Source organism: Bacillus rossius, chromosome 1 (assembly GCF_032445375.1).
Source record: "Bacillus rossius redtenbacheri isolate Brsri chromosome 1, Brsri_v3, whole genome shotgun sequence".
Classification (NCBI taxonomy): Eukaryota; Metazoa; Arthropoda; class Insecta; order Phasmatodea; family Bacillidae; genus Bacillus; species Bacillus rossius.
Window position 1 is genome coordinate 27,639,534 of NC_086330.1, and position 21,367 is coordinate 27,660,900.

General features: G+C 39.0%; 1 protein-coding gene across 1 annotated transcript in view; it reads left to right on the top strand.

Moving 5' to 3' along the window:
- The window catches only part of LOC134533464 (bumetanide-sensitive sodium-(potassium)-chloride cotransporter), a 98,222-nt gene that overhangs the window by 16,434 nt on the left and 60,421 nt on the right, over positions 1–21,367 (top strand). Inside the window, exons 3-5 of the mRNA XM_063370990.1 lie at positions 671–837; positions 15,723–15,879; positions 17,189–17,284. Of these exons, the coding sequence (XP_063227060.1) occupies positions 671–837; positions 15,723–15,879; positions 17,189–17,284 (420 nt within the window). The remainder of the gene's footprint in view (positions 1–670; positions 838–15,722; positions 15,880–17,188; positions 17,285–21,367) is intronic.

Consider the following 21,367-nt stretch of genomic DNA (forward strand, 5'->3'; position numbering starts at 1 on the left):
AGGCCACCGAAACCGCGAAATTTGCAGGTCTCTAGAAATTGTGTATGTCCAAAAGCTCACATCAAGTAATACTTAGAGACCCAGAAAATTAGCGGGTTTATTTCGTGTTATGCTAAAATTCAAATAATTATACCTTAGTGTTGCTTCTGTCATTGGTTCACTGTTAATCTGGAGGACTGAGGGCCAGTTAGAGACCCTCACTCATAGAAGTGTCGAATCACAGGCCACCCAGTCGAGACGACTCACAAGTCAGCAGCCAATGAACAGTTGGCATTTGCCCGAGTGTGTAGAGGATATTGGAGTCTATCCCGGAGGTCATTGAACACGCGAATTTTCCGGGTCTCTAGTAATACTTGTGTTCCATTTGTAGAGATCTGCAAAATTCGCCTCTAGGATGGACTCCACAGTCCGTTAAATACTCGGGGAAATGACACCTGTTCATTGGCTACTGACGCGTGAGTCGTCTCAACTAGGCTGTCCGTAATTCGGCACTTTCTTGGTTTAGTGTTTCCCATTGGCTCACAGTTCCGCGGATAAAACGTGGGCCAATCGCAGAAGCGGTACGAAGGTATAGTTTTTTTGATGTTAGCCTATCGCGAAATGAATCCGCGAATTTCGCACGTCTCTATCCGTTTGCAAACACGGGCCTGGTCTGTGCCCGCGCGCGCAGACGCCAACTCGGCGCCGTGCCCGCGCGAGGCGCGCTGCGGCAGGAAGATCTCGCTGGCGCAGCTGACCATGGAGGCGCTGCCGAGGCTCGACAACTACAAGAACACGGTGCAGGCGACCAAGCGGCCGTCCATGGGCCACCTGCACGGCGAGGAGTACGACGTCAAGGTGACGAGCCCCCTGACCCTCCCGGCCCCGTCAGCGTCCCGTTCCTCGGACACCTTTCAGGTGGCCAAACTTCAATGAACTAAAGGGAAAAAACGTTCCTTGGACACCTTTAAGGTGGCCAAACTTCAATGAACTAAAGGGAAAAAACGTTCCTTGGACACCTTTCAGGTGGCCAAACTTCAACGAACTAAAGGGGAAAAAAATTGGTCGTCTGTAAAGTCGGTTTACGGACGATAGTTTAACGCGACAACGTCATAACAAAACATTGATGGAAATGACTGCATACTTTTATGAATAAAATCGAATCATTTTTATTTTAAAAAATAAAACAATAAATACTTGAAATTACACTAGTAATCAGATTTTTTAAAAATGCAAGAATAATTAACCTTTATAGCCGAAATTGTTGTTGTAGTAAGCAATGATAACCACATTAACTTTTCACTTCACTTTGTAAACAGTCGAGTGGAAGAGAGATAGATGCGGCGCAAGCGTACAATGAGCGTAACGGGACACAGCGTAACGGGACAATGTGCGCTACGGGACACTTTTTCGTGCGTGCAGCCGGCGTTCATTGATTTATTAGACGTTGTCACGTCAAAAAAATAAACATTGAGCAAATTTTTTAAAAATAATTAGATGGCATATTTGAATTTTTAACATATTTGTGCAGTATGAAAAAGGAGAACCAAATGCGTGGTATGGTTAAAAATTATTTCAGAAAATATTTATTTTTTTTTGCCTTTTGAAACTATAAATATTCTGATGTTTTTAAAACCTAAAATGTTCCAGATTTATATTACATTTCATCCTCCCTACCCATATCGCGCAAAAAAATTGAAAAATTAAACTTTGCCAGCAAAAAAAGGCGATATATATATATATATATATATAGCCTACACACACATATAGGCCTATATATATATTTCAAATTGTGAACGTTCAGCCACCCAGAGAGTCGGCAAGTTTAACCGTGTGGTACGTAAATATAAAATAATGACCTTGATCGTGACATACGCCCTTAAATGGTGTCGTGCAGAAGACATCCAAACCCGCATACAATTCTAAAACAAAAAAAAAATGTTTTGCACTACCGGAATTTTTGTAAAATCACGTGACTAACAAATAACTGTGAACTAGTAATGTAACTGGATGTTTTTACGACTCCAAGAGACACACGTTACTACACAAAGCCAACCAAAAAATTAGCTGAAAATCTTTCATGCTTGTCAGATAACTGAAAAAAAAGTATATTTAGAAGCTAACCAAATAACATTAAGAGTTACAAGAGCGGAGTTCACATTTCTCATTCAACCAATCAGTGCGTAGCAACCCTACCTCGGGTACGTCAAGTTTTGCTCAATTAATTGCATGGCGATTACCAATAGTGATCCAATGTCAAATCCAATGTGCAAGGTAGTACATCATTTGTAAACCTTTTTAATGGCTATCTCACCCATAAGTGGTGAAATTGAAGGAATTATGAATGCTCACTTTAATAAACATTCATATTTTTGGGCCTAAGTTCTCGTCGACCATAAAAAAGGTAAAATCCATAACAGTTTAAAGGAAACTGGGGAAGAATTTGCTCAGAGATATCTTAGTGAAACACAGAAAAAGAACAGACGCCCAGGAGGGCTGGGGGATACTAGTAGCCGATACCTAAATAATATCAAATATAGGTATCTTTCGTCGTTACGTGAGAACTCTGTCCATATCAGAGTACTCTGACGCGCAAGTGAAATGTCTGGCAGGATGGCGGTTGGAGACCAAAACGAAGGCGACCGAACATGGTTGGTAGGATTTAACTTTCAGGACTGTTCCACAATGGCATTGGAGCGGAGACGGATCACGTAAACTGAGACGGATGTCCCGGAACATTTACCCATCGCTTCTGCTGCTTCCACAGTGCACGGAAACGTAACAAATGACCATAAATTAAATTTTATTTTAAGGGCATCTTCTGCCCGGACACACACACGGGGTGCAGAGCTTCAGGAAAATACAAAGCTATTTCAAAACTACTCAAGATATCCACGTGGGGGTCTATTTACGAAAATCATTTTAAAATTCGCTGAGGGCTGAAAAGTACTTTATATTTCGGATTAAGTTTTTAAAATGTCAGAAACTTTTCTCAGCAATGTTTCACGAAAACTTTGCATTAAAATTCGGCCTTGAAATTTTACTCTCATCGCACCTAGAGGTTTCACTTAAAAATAAATCAACATTGCGTGTGAGACACCTCCTTCGGTAAAAATAGGAAAAATTACTACAACACGAATAAAATCTCGTACTGTAATTACAGAATGCAGATGTTGTGCAACTACTGCCTGTATCTGCAAGGTTGTTATCAGTGAGTTATCTACCAGTTATTTGTTATCGGTCCCGCAGGTACTTCCACCACGGGAACATAGCCTCCATGCCGGCATTGACCTACATCAGCACACTACACTGTAAATTATTTTGTAAATAGGTCAGAAATATTAATTTAAACATACAGATATTTGCAAATTTGTTCATTTACACGAAAACAACTTTATCACTACAAAAGTAGTGTTCCCAGTGATTCTAGGTTCGGATTTATACCCGGGAATTTATAATTTGTGTTGTTGTACCAGTACCTTCAATAGTTAAAGCTATTTGTAAACTGTTCACTTGAATAGCTTTCCAGTATCAAGTGCGATAAACAAAATAAAGTCACATTGAGCATATTCCAGTAAGTATCTTTTGAACGGTAAAAAATATCTTGGAATGAAGTATCAATTAAAATATAAAAATTATGCGCCAGTTTTGTTTATCCCGAAATAAAAGTATTTCATATATGCGAGAATAACCATATCCATGTGTTGTACAGATTTACAATATATTTATTGTAGTATTAAGAACTTGTTCTTGGCAACTGGTTTCCAAATGAGTCTTTTTTAAAAGTACATAATTTATTTTTTCCCGCTGTGTACCCGGCTGACCTCGTGAGCTGTCGGAACTTTGACAGCCGCAGAACGAACTTGGCTCGGGACGACAATGTCTGGGTCTCGTGCGAGGGTCGCCGTTTTCAAATGCGCCCATTTTCGCACGAGGAAAAAACAGTCGCACCGCGAAACGTTAACGTGCCAAGTGTTAACAGTTAAGCAAAATAAGTGCTCGGCCTTGCAGCGAGGAGAACGATTGCTGAGTTGACTCACCAGTTTTCCTTGGGCGCTTCTGTTGCTGACGCGCGCAATGAGCTGAAATGAGCCTCAGATGTTACTTTTTCTTTTACGAAAAATGGTTAGACTGGTGTTTTTGGTAAAACTTCTATTATTCCTATATTTTTACATTTAATTTGCTTAATAAATTTACTCGTGATGTGTAAAATGTGTTCACGAACAGTTTTTGTTTTTCAATTGATTGTTAAATTTTAATTTAAAAAATGAATCTTTCAAACTTGTCGATCAAAATAAAATAAAAAACCTGCAAAAGTTTTATGGCTGTCGAGTGTTTGATGCGTATTTAATGGCCAGGAACGTTTTATATTATAATCTTTTATCTTTGATCGTCGAGCGGGTAAAAACCACACGTGCACAAAATGAAAACGCCCCCCCCCCCTCCTTTTTTTTGCTGTCGTATCGCGTCCTTTGCGTTGCGCCGTCGCTCTACATCCCAGCATCACGCGACATCTTTTGCACTCGAACTGTTGTGACTATTTGGTTTCAACAGCGCATTTTTTTTATGGCAACGTAGTACAGAATGACTGTGACGCTTCCGATTAGTTGGGCCCGTTCTGCGATTGCACGTAAACGGAGACGGCTGTCCCGGAACGTTTCACCGTAGCGTCTGCTGCTTATACAATGCACGGTAACGTAACAAATGAAAACCAACGAGAGTGACTTGATGTAAGATTTAGGACATACGCAATTGCTAAGCACTTTTTCTGTAGAAGAAAACTAAATAATACCCAAAAGACAAAAAACACAAATTAAGCAAAAAATTGCTGTTGTCAACAGGATATAAACACCACATAATATTCCATAACAGGAATATGGTCAACAAACAAAGAAAAACAAAGAAAAATGGACTAAGAGAACGAAAAAATCCCCACTAATGATGACAGCACAAAAATATTGTAACCAAAAAAATTCAGCACATCAGTTGGACCGAGACAAAAACACGAAAAAACGAAAACACAAAACCAACACAATAGTTTTCCAAAAAACAGAAAAGAACGAAAAAACACCCACAAATGATGACAGCACAAAAATATTGAACTCAAAAAAATTCAGCACAACAGTTGAAAACGAGACAAAAACACGAAAAAACGATAAGACAAAACAAACAAACACAATAGTTTTTCCAAAACAGAAACAAGCTATGGCGAATGGCGTAAGTCTAAAAGCTTACATCAAGTCATGCACTCCTTTTGCACAAATATTTCAAAGATAACAACGAGAGTGAATTTTACAGTTACTAAATATGAATTTAATTTTTAAACAATTTATGCCTTGAAACCGTAGCACGGGTAGAATGTACTTTAATAATAAAAATAAACTACCAAGTAATAGTAGAATGGTACATATTCTTGTGCTTGAAATAATTTTTAACGTGTTTAGGACATAAACAAACACGGCTATACCACCGCAGCCAAATACTCGGCTTCTATTGGTCGCACGGAGCAACGTAAACGGAAGAGCTCAGCATTGCCGAGCTGATCTCTTACGAGTCCGTCTCCGTCTGCGTTGTAGGAACTCTGTCCCGTGAAGATCCGTCTCCGTTTCCGTGCCATTGTAGAACGGGTCTCAGAGCTAGCGTTGTCCTACACAACGGTTCCGGTCGCGAAACCCACAGGACCAGCTTCGGGTCCTGAATTTTTTTTCTCGAAATCATTCCAGGAAAATTCTGGAATAGTTCGTTAAGTGCGCATGTCACGTTTCAGGTTATTATTTCATATTTACGTTCCTCGCGGTCAAACTTGCTGACTTTTTGATTGGCTGAACTTTTAATAAATGAAATATATACATATGTACATCGCATACTTTTTACATAATTAGCTGACAAAGTTACATTTTCCTGCAGCTAACATCTTTATGGACCCCAATTAAGTCTTAATGAAATTTGAATCATGTTCAATACTGAAGGAATTAACAGTTATGTACGTTCTGGCCTCAAATGTCGACACGTGTCTGAAATCGTGTTTGAATCACACAGGACTTTGCTCCCTTGGTGTCATGAATGATTATTGCCGACACAGAGATAAAAAATAATTTAAGTGTTTGTTATCTTAAAAGTGATTTGGGTTACTAGTGATACAAAGCACCTCATGAATTTGTTCATATATTGTAGATACAATTTTTAAGAAACCAAATTTAAAAAAAAGCATTTGCTATTGATCACTTAAGCTGATTTTTTTAAGTTAAACTGGCAAATATTAAGTCTATTATGTAGCCATGACTCCACCATTCAGCGCCTTCATTTTAAATAGCTAAAATGAGGGAGTTTTGAAGCTCCAGATCGCTGAATATTCGAATAAACTTCTTCGGATGTGCCTATTGGCGGTGACAGAGCCCAGTTCCCGAAACGTCGCAACTCTTTGTCATAGTAAACCTACCGTGTTCATCTTTTCTGTCGTCGTTGTGTTGCCAGAATATCTGTATAATTTTATCGCTGTGTTCGCCTGCGCATCGCTTTATTGTCATTGCGTTTGTCCAGAGTGTATGTTTAGTATCATAGTTGGGTTCTTCTGTTTGTCATTGTTTTCCAATGTGTTGTCCTAGGTTGTTGTTTGTCTGTATTTACTGTTCTTGTTGCAACCATCTCGTCATCGGCAGTCCACTGAGTTCGTATGTGCTCTGACCTGACAGACTACTTCCACGGAATTGTCGGTGCTGTCTGTGTAATTAAAATTTGACTTCGGCCGATTTCGGCTTATTTTGTATGTTTTTGTATATTCATCTCTCTGTGTTCGTTATTCAAGTTTCCTCTGTGACGCTGAGTTTAAACCAACAATGGCGTATGCCCAAAATAACTTTTTGAATCAATCTTCCCCATTGCAAGATTCATTTAAAGAACGCATGTTCTGATGTGTTACGCACACGTTTTGGAGGGTTTTGTCAGTAAACCTTGTGAGCAAATTGTAAACAGAATCCAGCAGCCGTGACGTTTTGAAGATACATGTATGATCGCTGGATAATTTGTAACTAGTGTTATTGTTAAATTGATGGTGGAAAAGTTATAAAATGTGAGTGTCTTGAGCTCTCGACACAGACACACACACAGCAGTTTCCACTTCCGCACGTTAAGTAATTCAGTTGCGCCGCCTCTAGTTACGCCCTTCACTGGACGTGATTTATCTGCCGGTGAATGGCTCACACGTGCCGGAAAGCTTCGGTCACGTGTCAGCCGACCGGAGACACGTGACGAGCGCTTCAAGCGTCGTTATCTTCCGACACGTGGCGGTCGCAGGTGGGTTGCCGTGCGATGGGGAGGGACACCGCACTCTCGGACTGCACGAAGACGACGGTCACATCACCTCCTCACCGTGGACTGAGAACACGAGGGATTTGCTCTACTGCCTTCTGCGCCCGTCGTCGGCAATGCCGCGCTCGAACACGACTGTTTGCTGTTAGGTGTTACTGATTGACCTGCTTTGTGTCATAACCAGTGGCATGAATTTTTCGCGGAAAATAAAAAAAAGGCGTAACTTGATGTAAGCTTTTGGATATACGCCATTGCTAAGCACATGTATGTCTGTAGAAGAAAACTACAAAAAAAAAACCAAAAGACAAAAACAAAAATTAAGCAAAAAATTGCTGTTGTCAACAGGATATAAACACCACATAGTATTCCATAACAAACAACAACATTTTTCTTTGTTTTTCTTTGTTTGTTGACCATATTTCTGTTATGGAATATTATGTGGTGTTTATATCCTGTTGACAACAGCAATTTTTTGCTTAATTTGTGTTTTTGTCTTTTGGGTTTTTTTGTAGTTTTATTCTACAGACATACATGTGCTTAGAAATGGCGTATGTCCAAAAGCTTACATCAAGTCATGCACTCCCATTGCACAAATCTTTCAAAGATAATAAAAAAGGCGTAGTCAGGGAGGGACAGATTTTTAAAAACAATAATGATAATCATCAACCGGCCCAAATTGCAAGCAAGTACGTTACCACCTAGGCCGCTGCACCGTCGGGCAGAGCAAAACTGTGCTTAAATTTTGAAATACATTTTTTCTCGGAATAGGCTGGCCGGCGCGCATTATTATTTGAAGGGGTGAACACCCTAGAAGTATATACTACTAATACACCGAGCCTCATCCCGGAGTGAATTTCCCAAGTGGTGCCCCTCCTATCTTGCACTGTGCTAATTAAAGCACAAATCTTTGGGTTTGTTCTGGCGAGTTCCTGGCTGAAATCACTTCTGGGCAGTAGAGCACCCGGAGACGCCTCACGTGCACAGTACCTGTGTCGGGAAAGTAACGAAGCCCGAATTTCTGTGTTCGTGGCTCTCCGGGTGTTCTTATTCAATCCTCCCCCCCCCCCCCCACCCTTCTTCAAGCCCTGCGTTCCCGTATGGCTAAGGGCCGGTACTCCCAAGCCAAAAAAAATGAGGCTTTAGGTGTTGAATATGCTACACTTTCCCCCCAAACGTATTCCTAGTGCACGATAAGACACTGCCAGTCCCTTATTTTTAGGGAACAGATGTTGATGTCCTTTCCGTTGCACGCCTGCTAACTTTTTAACTGATATTCGTCCAGATGGCAGACCCACGTATAGCGCCATTAACTCGTACGAAGTCACTTTTGTGTTCATCTAGGGACGTAACAAGAGTGTGTGCGTGCCACATGAAACTATGTATATATATATTTTTTTACATTTTAATGGTCAAAACAAGAATTAATCGTTACTTAACAAAATTCTTGAGAAAATTAGAATAACACAATTCAATTCGTGCGATGTTGCTGCTATCTCTAGAATTTTTGCCGTAAAAAAATTGTAGCGTTGGTTGCGAAACGTCCGCTAGAATGTGTTAAAACCATATTCAAACTTCGCGCAAGGCACGGTGGCCGATTTGTTTCAATTCTGGGATTCTGATTGGAACCGTTCTGGAATACAGCCCGCGATTTAGGTTACGGCTGTATCCCAACAATGCAGTGTTTATTCGCTAACTTACCCGAACGTCTAGGAATACCGTCCTAAGACAAGCGATTTTAAAACTATTCGTTAGCTCGAGGACTACGGATATCAGAAAATAAGAACCTTTACAAATGAAAATTTATATTTTGACAGAGAGTACAGTCGTGTCAATATTTACGTTTGAATCTTGGAAAAGGTGGCGAACTGCTATAGTGTAACTTTTCCAATTAATTTAATTATATACAATTCTTTAAGGAACTTAATATTTTGAAAATCAAACGACTGAAAGATTACAATGGTCGAAAAAACTGTTGGAACGAATATGGAGTCTTTCCATTACTATATTTCTCCTGCAATTTCAATCCCTTCTCCAGACGAACACGTAAAGGAGTGATCACATCATGTCGTGCATTGGATTATCACTTTAAGCCACGTACTTTTCCAGACCAGCTGTGTGTTAAAACTCCGTAGCATCGTCTGTGCTTCGTGGTTTTGCTGGATTGATTTCAGGCAAATGTCTCTAGTGTCAGCAGACCAATCACAGCCATCCAGTGCGGAAGCAAAAACCGCGTTCAGGATGGCCCCGGCCAAATAAGGCAGTGTCTTCTCTAGCAGGCGGCCGCCAGTCACAAGGGAACAATCGCTAACGCGGGAAGACCTAATTGCAGTCTAACGAGCGATATGATTATATCGAGAAAAAATATGCCCATACTTGTCGCTTAGACACCAAGCGACCTTCGCAGTTCTAGTTAAGACGCGCATTGTACGTGGATTTCCTGGGAGACCCCAGCGGGACACTCGTCACTTCACGGGTGACATGTCACCTTGGACACGCCACCTCGCGGCGAGGGAATTACTCGCTTCCTGTTACCTCGGGAGTGACAGAGCTTGTTTTCTGGTCGTGATATGTCTTTACGGTCTGTCAACCCTGCAGTGATGAGCCCCTATTGTTGCTTATCTTCGCGAATACTCTCTCTCTCTGGTCCCGCACGTTGGCTCGTAGGTCCAAGCTTCTGGCCCCCAGCCACCATGGGGAGGAACTCTAATTGCCGAGACTGAGACCTAGCTTTTTGAAGTAGTTTTAGGTCCTCCCGCAAGATGGTAGCTTTCATAATACTTTGCTAACATAGTTACATTTATTGTGAGAAGTATTGCATTAACTGTTATCAGGCAAAAAAAAAACAGTAAAAATTAATTTTCAGTATTGTGGCAACCACATATTTGGTGGTGTGGAATAACAGTAATTTTTGCATTTCCTACTCATATATATATCACATGACTGTTTGATTAAAAACAGCATTTAAAATTTTTCCTACTGTTGAAATCTCTTTTAAACGAGTAGATAAATTAACATCATTACCTAAAACTTTGTATTAGAACCTCTATCCGGAGTTTTTTTTAGTAGTTATAGGCCCACCCAACAGATAGTGTCACATGTGCGAAACATGGATCAGTTTCCACTGTAAGAGTCGCACTTCTATATATATCCATTCTTGTTCTGTGCCCAGTCAGATGTTGGAGTTTTTCTCCTGCGGTTCCAACCTGTGGGTGTTTTGTTTGTTTTATAAACCTTATTTATGGATCATCTGTTCACATTGCATAGTAAAATTGGTATAAATTACATCTCTACATATAAAAATCGATTGCCGTGCGTTAGTCTCGCTAAAACTAGAAAGCAGCTCGGCCAGGGTGTGACTTAATCAATAGCACAGACCCCCAGTCCAAGAACTTAATACCTCCATGAAACAAAGTGGCTTTATCTTTATAACATATAGTCTCTCATCGAATGAATATTTCCAGCAACCAGAGATTTCAACTGTAATACATGACTCAAACATCATGGACTAATACTTAATATGAAACATAGTGACTTTAACTTTCGAACATGACACCGACACCATAAACTAATTACTTCTCTAATTACGATAACTTTTTACTATGGAGCATGACACCGACTCCTTGAAATAATACCTCTATGAAACAGAGTGAGTTAAACTATAGAACAAGACACCCACTCCTCGGACTAATACCTCTAGAAACCTGAGTGAACTCAAATATAGTACAAGACTAATACCTCCTTGGACAAGAGTGAGCTCAACTATAGAAATAGACTAATATCTCCATGGACCAGAGTGAGCTCAACTATAGAACAAGACTGATAACTCCATGGACCAGAGTGAGCTCAACTATAGACATAGACTAATACCTACATGGACCAGAGTGAGCTCATCTGTAGAACAAGACTGATACCTCCATGGACCAGAGTGAGCTAAACTATAGAAATAGACTAAGATATCCATGGACCACAGTGAGCTCAACTCTATAACAAGACTAATACCTCCATGGACGAGAGTGAGCTCAACTCTAGAACAAGACTAATACCTCCATAAACCGGAGTGAGCTCAACTGTAGTACAAGATTAATACCTCCATGGACGAGAGTAAGCTTAACTGTAGAACAAGATTAATACCTCCATGGATCGGAGTGAGCTCAACTCTATAACAAGACTAATACCTCCATGCACCGGAGTGAGCTCAACTGTAGAACAAGACTAATACCTCCATGGACGAGAGTGAGCTTAGCTGTAGAACAAGACTAATACCTCCATGGAACGGAGTGAGCTCAACTCTAGAACAAGACTAATACCTCCATGCACCGGAGTGAGCTCAACTGTAGAACAAGACTAATACCTCCATGGACCGGAGTGAGCTCAACTGTAGAACAAGACTAATACCTCCATGGACCGGAGTGAGCTCAACTGTAGAACAAGACTAATACCTCCATGGATCGGAGTGAGCTCAACTCTAAAACAAGACTAATACCTCCATGCACCGGAGTGAGCTCAACTGTAGAATAGGACTAATACCTCCATGGACCGGAGCGAGTTCAACTGCAGAACAAGACACGCACTGCATGGACTGCACGTGAGAGACCTCCAGGAATCGGGAGCAGCAACACAAGCCAGCCGCGGGAGCCGACGGGACCCAGGGCGGTCATCCGACCCACCCTGACCCACCTGTTTGTCTGCTTGCTTGCCCGCCGCCCGTTTCCAGTTGCGACCGGATCGCGCGAGGCCGGCTGGGTTTTCCAGCGCGAGCATTGACCTCGTGCGAAGATAACCTACGGTTACCTCCGGAACTACAACAGCCCGTCAGTAGTATGTAAATGGCGATTCGGGTGCAATGCATTTCTTATGGAACTACGAATTGATGGTCTGATGGCTTGTCGGCTTGTTGGTTTGGAGATTAGGCTATGGTCGGATGTGTCCGCCAATCTTTGCCTATGTTCGGGAAGCCCAGTGGTCTCCTTAGATGACGTCACGCCCACTATCTTTGTTCCGCCATCTTAATAATCCGTAATTTTCAAGTTAGAAAATCGTGAAAATTTTTATAATTTAAAAAATTATATTTCAATTAGTTTTTAATAAAAAAACATGTTTGTATCATGGAGTCCTCAGTTCGATCCCAAGGAAAATTGAATAAAATCCTCTACAATATTTAAAAGTTCAGAAAAAGTTGTCAAAAAATTTTTTTTAATGTACTCACGTGATATATTCCATAGTCATTGGTTCGGTTCTTGGTGTATGTACGTGTGAAACTAGACAATAAAAGAAAAAAGGTTTTCACTAAATAGATTGACTACTATCAAACCAGATATTATACCGTTAAGTTTAATGTCACGGGAGACATCTTGCACCCCTCATATTGTTTTCGTCTGCTAAAGTTTGCTGTATTCATCATAGTTGAATTTTTACCCTCTAGAGTGTAGTATTTACTACCTTGACATCCGATATCTTAACGGCCATATTGGTCGCAATCTTGATAATGTGTAATTATTTAGCTAGGAATTATGGAAAAATTACAAAAAAAGATTAAAATAACAGTAAATGTACTGATTGACTCGATCGGTCCAAATCGTTGTTTCTATCCCAGAAAAATGCAAATATGTTAGTTTCAAGTAAAAAAAAAATATTTTTTAAACGTACTATTAAAGTGATAGGTTCAATAAATAAAATAATAAAATTACAAATAAAAACGTTCTTAACGCCTAATTAACACAGGGACAGTTTTTTTTCTCGTGATAGAAACTGCGTCTAGAGTGCGTAAAACAGCATGATATTTAACTCCTATGTACGTATGGATTAAATTATAATTTACAGAATTTCGTAAGTGCAAATGCAATTGAATTAAAAATATCCAGAATGAAACATGATATCAAATTATATTCAAGTAAAAACTCTTAGTGTTTTCTTTACGAATGGTTTGTAACATTTCCATTTTTCATTTATTTTTGAATTGTATGAAGTAGACCACTAAAAAATGGCGTGTGTTCTTATGAACACACGCGTTAGAAGTTAAACTTATTTTTCATTAAAACACTGAACTATTCTGAAATTTATAGTAACAAAAATAAATAAGATTAACAGTCCGAGTTTAATATTATTATAAACTTATGTATGAATGATTTGTTTAACTTAGTAAAATATATTAGATACTTTAACTAACAAAGAAAATCAATAAATTTGTATGCTAAGTTTATTATAATTCTTAATTTAAAGTAATTATTAAATAACAATGTGAAAATTAATAACTATAATGCAAATTAATTATACGGACGGGAACAAAATCTCAGTCATATAAATAAACTTGAAAAAAAATTGGGTAAAAGGGTAATAAAAACCATTTCGCAAACTAATATTTATAATAAATATATGTTTCAATTATATTTACCAGTAATCAATAACAATCATTAAAATTTCTGAACGAGACTCACCTATAGTTCAGCACCCACTGAATTCGCTACCATAGCAGCCACGACGCCTATCGAAACATTCGATTTGCAGAGCGAAAGGTTAAACTATATAATGAAACGTCCCCGATAAAAACTAAAAAGTCTTGAAAAATTACTAAACCCCAGCTTGGACCTGATTTTACGAAAAAAGAATTTAAAATCACATTTCATTCCTACGAATAACGCATTATGCTTACCCTAAATATAAGAGCTTTGCTTTGCTTAAATGTTAAAAATGTTAAAGTTTTACCTTTAAGTTATTTTAAGAAATAATAATACAAAATTGTTTTCTGATATGTACGGACAAAACACATGTTTAAACGAGGGTCTAAGGTCTTACACCAGACCTTCGCATGACCTAACATTAGCTCATGAGCACTCATAGGGTTGGTGATTAAAGGATTTAAACTCCGCTATAATCGACGTCCCATTGTGTTCAGCTTTACTTTGCGATGTATAACGCTATAGTGTGTCTAATCCTTAGATTGCAGTGTGGAGTTTAGTGGCCATATACCCTCTCTTTCCATAGCATATAAGCTATTAGCACTATCCTTGTTTCATTTTTCTTTGTTGTCGCATATATTAAAATAACAGAAAAGTTTTGAACACAACTTTATAATTTAATAAAAATTTATGAAATGTACAAAATAATTTATGTTTAAAAGAAAATTTTATATGATTGTTGTATCTCATCAAGAGAATAATCTGATAACATTCAATTATTACTTTTAAGAAAACGTAACAGAAATATGCCATTTTGGTTTTAACCGTTTTAGCATAATAGTTTATGTTATTTAAAATTTATAATTTTTTCCTCTGTCTGACCATTGTTTGTGTTCAATACCTCCCAGCTAAATGGAGAGTCCAAAAGTTTTTTTTATATGTTCAACCCGTTAAACGGCTATTTTAACGCATTTATGTTGACGTGCCTGACTGATGTAAACATTTTTTTTTCCTGTAAGATAATTATTTTCAAATTTATATTTTTTTTTGGACTAAACAAGCCCGGTAGTATTAATCTGGCAACAGTGGATGCCATTTGCTCGGTGTTGCTATCTTGCGATAGTTCACGATTTCCGCGGAAGAATGCAGGCCCTCTTCATCCATAACCATCCCTAGAATTAAAAAAAAAAAAAAAAAAAGGTTGTCTGTAAAGTCGGTTTACGGACGATAGTTTAACGTGACAACGTCATAACAAAACATTGATGAAATGATTACATACTTTTATGAATAAAATTGAATCATGTTTATTGAATTATCACTATTTTGTATGTATACAAAGAAGGAGTGAAATGAAATTTACAATTTAATTCATTAATTTACTTTTATTCGCACTCATTAAATCAAATATGTTTATTACTTTAACGAAAAGATTATTTTAACTATAACTTTTATACATATTTGATATTTAACTTCTTCCAATCTGTGTTATTCTGTTAAGGATAGGACGATGATAGGAAAAGTAGGAAACGAATGGTAGTGTTTCAAGTTTAATGTCCCTCGAAAAAGTCAAATCTATGGTTGTTCCAATCGAGTGGAAGAGAGATAGATGCGGCACAAGCGTACAATGAGCGTAACGGGACACAGCGTAACGGGACAATGCGCATAAAGGGACACTTTTTTCGTGCGTGCAGCCGGCGTTCATCGATTTATTAGACGTTGTCACGTCAAAAAAATTAGTCATAACCAAACTTAGTCTAATGAAGTCCGACTTTTGAAGCTGAGTCAATTTTTTTTGTGTGAAATGTATATCACATTGCTTTGTGCTATGTACTATGTGTAATTTTTTTTTTTTAAACTGTGTGTCTACTCTTAAAAATTATGTATGTAAAACGTGGTTTTGAAAATGGCAGTTTAAGACGTCAATGATAGGTTAAAATAGCCGTGTTGACGGGTTGAACATGCAGACAGAAGGGGGGAGGAATGGATGCATGATCCACTGGAACCCCGAGAAGCGCGACCCGAGTCCACCACTGTCCGCAGGACGCCGAGGAGACGGCGGACGACCCCTCGCCGGAGCCGGAGTCCCACGGCGTCAAGCTGGGCTGGATCCAGGGGGTGCTCATCCCCTGCATGCTCAACATATGGGGCGTCATGCTGTTCCTGCGGCTGTCCTGGGTGGTGGGCCAGTCCGGCATCGGTGAGTCGCCGCCTCTCTCCCCCCCCCCCCCCCCTCCGCGGCTTCCAGGGATCTTCCTGAACTTGTAGTTTATCTTCGTAACTTTGCGGCTGCAAAACTGGACTCGATTCAAACACGAGTACACGATAAATAATGTCGGTATACATAAAAAAAAAAATACATACAGAAAACTGGCGAAGACAGTTGCGCACAAACACACCTCATTCTTCCACGTGTGCGTTCACTCTGTTTTGCACAGGAAAAAAAAAAATTCGAAAGTTGAAGTGCGGCGTAAAGATTCTACGAAGATACGGTCACGTCAAATTACGAAGAACTCGGGAGTTTATTTCATGTGCATTCTTCGTTGTGAAGTTCGTAAATTTTAATGTAATTTCTAACAGTGCACACAGTACTAGCTTAGCGGGGAAGTGCCCTTACATAATAATTCTTCTATTTATTCATACTAGGCTTATGATTTTAAATAGATTCCTGTTTTACAAATGGTCAATTATTAACAAATTAATTTAATCAATATTAAGTATTTTAAATCTTTTTTGAACATAAGGCATAGCTTTTTCGCACTGTACGTCGTAGTAAAAAAACACGAATTATGGGCTAAGATAGATAAATACACGAACACAAAGAAATCAAGACAAAATCGGCCAATGTTAAATGTAAACACAGCACAGAGAATTCCTTAGTAAGAATTAGTCACAACAATGTTGCAGCACAGACGAATAGAGCTAATGTCCATTCTTCAAGGTTTTTTTATGATAAACAGTGCAAAATAGCAATGGCGTATGTCCAAAATAATAATATAAATAAATCAGTGTTTCCTGTTGCAAGAGCCATTCAAACAATATTTTATAAATTTTTATTTTATAAGTATTTTAGCACGAACCAAAAGCGCGCAACTATGTGGTCTTTGTCGTAAAAATATTAATTTTATTTATATAATTCGTTAATCAAAAATTTTCCCACAAATTATGTGAATCTGAGCTGTTCAGCGTTTGGATGAAAAAAAGAATCCATATTTATTTATTAGTGCTATCATAAAATTAAAGAGTTTTAAGACCATGTCCATTTTTTATTTAGAAAAATTGTCTTTCTCTCTTTTTTCTCTCGCTGTCATTTTACCACTTTTGATACACTTAGAGACGAGATTTGAATTTTCACTTTATCACATGTACTGAGTTACACGCGCCCTTTTTTTTATGAATTTGAAATTATTTATTTAAGTTTTTTAAAGTAATATTGTTTTACTATATAGATGTATGAAAGTTACTGAAACACCAACTTAATTACACAGGCGACTGGTGAAATGTTTCAGGCCAGTCACTTCTCATCATAGCGATCTCAGCAGTGGTTTGCGTGCTGACCACGTTGTCTTTGTCAGCTATCTGCACCAACGGGGAAGTCAAAGGAGGTGAGCTTTGCTTACCAACTGAAAAAGATGTAACAAGACCTTCAATGGTGGTATATAATATAAGGTTCTGGTTCAGGAATCTGAGTAATGATTGGGATTGTAGGCCACCATATATGTTAACGCTAAAGGCAAAATATTAGATTACCTTAAATTTGACTTTGGATTTTTACCGTTTTTACGCAAAAATGACTCAAAATTCCTCAAAATTACCTAGAGTTACCATTGTCTTTAATATATATATATATATATATATATATATATATATATATATATATATATATATATTTGGGAATTTCAATATAAAATGAAACATTTACAAGCTCTAGTTCAAAAGTCAAGGCCAATGTCATCTAAGATAGTGGTCGTGGCGTCATCCATAAATTACTCCCGACAATCCCAATCCTAATCGTGACTCCTGTTCCAGAACCCAATATTATATACTACTTCTAACACAAATGTACACTTATAACACAAGCGTGAACTGGAACTCGTAAATATCGTGCATTCCTGAAACAACCTGTAAAAAGATATGAGCTGCATGATATAGAACTCTTGGCTTCTTTTTGCAACAACCCAAATTTATAAGATCCGTAACGTAATTTATTTCGATGTGTTTGCGTTTGTGAATATTGCTGTAGTTAAGTGGTTAAGTAGTTGACCGATTTAATCTCCCAACTCTCAACAAGGTTGTAATCACTGGTGTGCCAGATGATAACAGAAATACCTGGAGGGCGTCACCGTAACTTTTAACACAACATTTATACAAAATCATAATGAATCAGTTAAGAATAATAAGTGACATTCATCAATCTTTCATTCAATACTTAAACGCTTCTGAAGTGTATACCTGATGTTATTTTGAGGTGGCACTGGAACAGAAAAATCTATCATTACCAATCGTGCCTTACAAGCGTTATTTATCTCTTAATAAACAAGTCCTCGCCTACACAATGAAAATATAAATAAAACATTTATATTAATGCCCAATTCGTTATCAAATAACAATATTATACAAGATTATACTCTTAATGTAAAATTAAATCAGCTGTCTAAAGAAAAAATCGTTACTACAAGTTCGCTTGGTGTGCGGAAAAGATACGTAATTACCAGCATATATAAAATATAAATATATATTTTGATGGGCACCGCGTGTGTTCAGAGTTAGTGTTCAACAGTTACATCTGTAGGTCTTTAAAGTCACCACTCAGTTCTAGTGGTCGTGAATATCATCGTAACTTGCCTTGGTTTCTACTGCGCTGCGGCCGAGTTCCCACTCGCTGGCGCCGGCTCTAGTCGTGTCGCCCTCTACTCGCTCCGTCGACTCGCTGCGGGCCGCAGCGAGCGAACCACTCGTTCACCGACACCGAGCTGCCAGAGATTTCTCGGTACCTGGTGTTCCGGGCGCTCTGCAAACAGTTGAAACAAGTCACTCTTTTTCTGCACGAGAGTCGTCGCACAGATCAGGCACACTGTGTACTGCTAATCTTTGTCCCTTGACTTAACACTCTCACTGAGCACTCGCTGTCGTTAATAAACGCGCCGTCTCTTTACAAGTGCGCGGCTATCTTACGTAACTCAATTGCGAACCCACTTTAGGCACTTACAAAACAACTCGGACAATCATTTTCATGAATGCCCTGCCTTACCGAGTTCGAATCTTCATAGTGGTTTTCCTATTACGCAAGCGTATCATCTCTTACGTAACTCACGTAAGAACACGTAAGCACAGTAGTTTCGTCCAGTCCAATATATAAAATCTTGCCGCCACTACCATCAACCGCCGACCAGCATTAAGACCCCAACCATATTCGTCACCAGCCAATAGTCCAGTGTATTAAGTGTCTAACAAACTCTGTGACGAACGGAACGTCTTTCCAAAATGACTAAGTGTAAACTTGTCTTATACTATTTCCAACCTCTTTCTACATTGTTCCGCTTAAGAAATATTCTGTTACCTCAGGCTCGGAAATTATTCCATCACTTAATTACGACTTAGCGTTTCGTTGCCAACCCAGAGGCGCGTGGTTCCAACGGCGTTCCGGTAACGTGAGGTTGTCCACGGAGTTGTGGCGTCGGTGGGCTTAGTGACGTAATCGGTGCGGCAGACATAGGCGGACGCCATGACGTTACTCGCCCTCCGAAGGGTTTATATACCTGCAGCAGCACCGATTGACCCAGAAGAGAAAGTCCTAGAACACTCCTCTATGTAGTAGCATCACTGGTCGCCTTCCGAAATGACGTCATCCGGATGTCAACAATAGAAACGTTTTTATTTTCCTTCCTTTGGGACACTTCTTTTCTTAGCAGAACCACCGCTCCCCTGGTGGTTAGATTGCACACGTGGCGCGCAAGCATTGCGGAATGCAAATCCCGCAGGCGTCGTGTTAGAGATCTTGCTAAATAATCACAAGACAAGTGCTAGAATAGAAGGGAAGGGCGCCCACTTAGCGCAAAAACAAGGAAATAATTAGAGACCGGAAAAACTCGCGAATTCATTTCACGATAGGCTAAAATACAAATCGTTATACCTCAGTGCTGCCTCTGCTATTGGTTCACAACTCACCTGTATGACTCTGAGCCAATGAGAAACACCCAACCAAAGCTGTATCGAATCACAGGCTGCTACGCTGGAACATCTCACAAGACAGCAGCCAATGAGTGGGTCGCATTTGACCGAGTGTACGTAGAACTATGGAGTTTATCCTACAGGTCATTGAACTCGCGAATTTTTCCAGTCCCTAGCAATAAGGGATAGAATCACGGCGTTCTCAACCCCGGGTTTTTACTCAAGTTGGAAACGTGTTGGACGTTTTTTGAGCCAGCATTGTTTTGTTGGGTAGTTCTATGTTTTTTTTCTTCACATTTTCTAATCACCACTATGTTGACGATACTTTGAACTCAAATTTATATGTACTTTCATCCATGGGCATAGTTTCCGGGGAGGGGGGGGGGGGGGCATGGTACCCGGGTCCCACTGAAAATAAGAAGCCTCTCACTGAGGGAGTCCACTTGTTCTTGCAAAAGCGTGGCAGTGAAAAGGGTCTGATGTCAAACCTATGTCTTATGATCAACTTTCTGTACATTCTAAAGTTTTCTGCTTATTGCATGCACATACGCCAAAATATTGGCAGTGTACGACATACAAGCACAGTATTCAGAGATGACGTTTTGGTTAACCCCACATACAAAACTCTTGGGACACGCCCCGCCCCCCTACTCACAGAAAATATTTCCGCGGGCCAACCTTGCGAATCCTACCGAATTGCGGCCTTGCCTTCATCCACGAATGTGGAGCGTAACCTATTCATGTTATGTTAAATTCACACAACAGCTAAAATGAAGCACAAATGTATTTCGGAAAGTATCGGATTCAATTATGTGACACCCGCTTTTGAAACACTCGTAGGAAAAAAGGAAAGAGTTTACGATTAGAGGCTGTACACCTTGATTGGGAAGCTTCTTCGGTTTGTCGCAAAGGCGCTTTTCTGTCGTTTTTGTCAAAACCTTTTACACCAAAATGGACAGAATGATTTTTTATGGAAATTGATTTACTGCAACACACGTTAGAATACCTGGTTTTGGGAAAATATAACCATATTTTGGAATGCCAGGTTTGGTTAGAATATTATGGATATAATTTCTCAACTAATGTTAATTGCCAATTGATACGTTATCAGTTCTACGTGTAATTTTTTAATACATATTTTTCTAAGCTGTGATATTATAAGTAACGACAGTTCCAAGTTATGCGACTATTTTTGAAGGTTCTACGTTATGATTTTTATAAGTTATGTAGGAATTTTCCAGAGTTTTAATATGTGACTTTTATAATTATGTTGATAAATTTTAGATTTCTGAGCTACGATAGTTCTAAGTTATGTGAATATGTTCGAGAGTTCTATGTTGAATATTCTAAGGAATGTGAACATATTTGAAAGTTGTAAGGTATCATTGTTCTATGGAATGGGAATACGTTCGACAGTTCTAAGTTACGACGGTTCTTGGTAATTATAATATGTTCGACAGTTTTAAGTTACGACTGTTCTAAGTTATGGGAATCTGTTCGAGATTTCTGAGCTATGA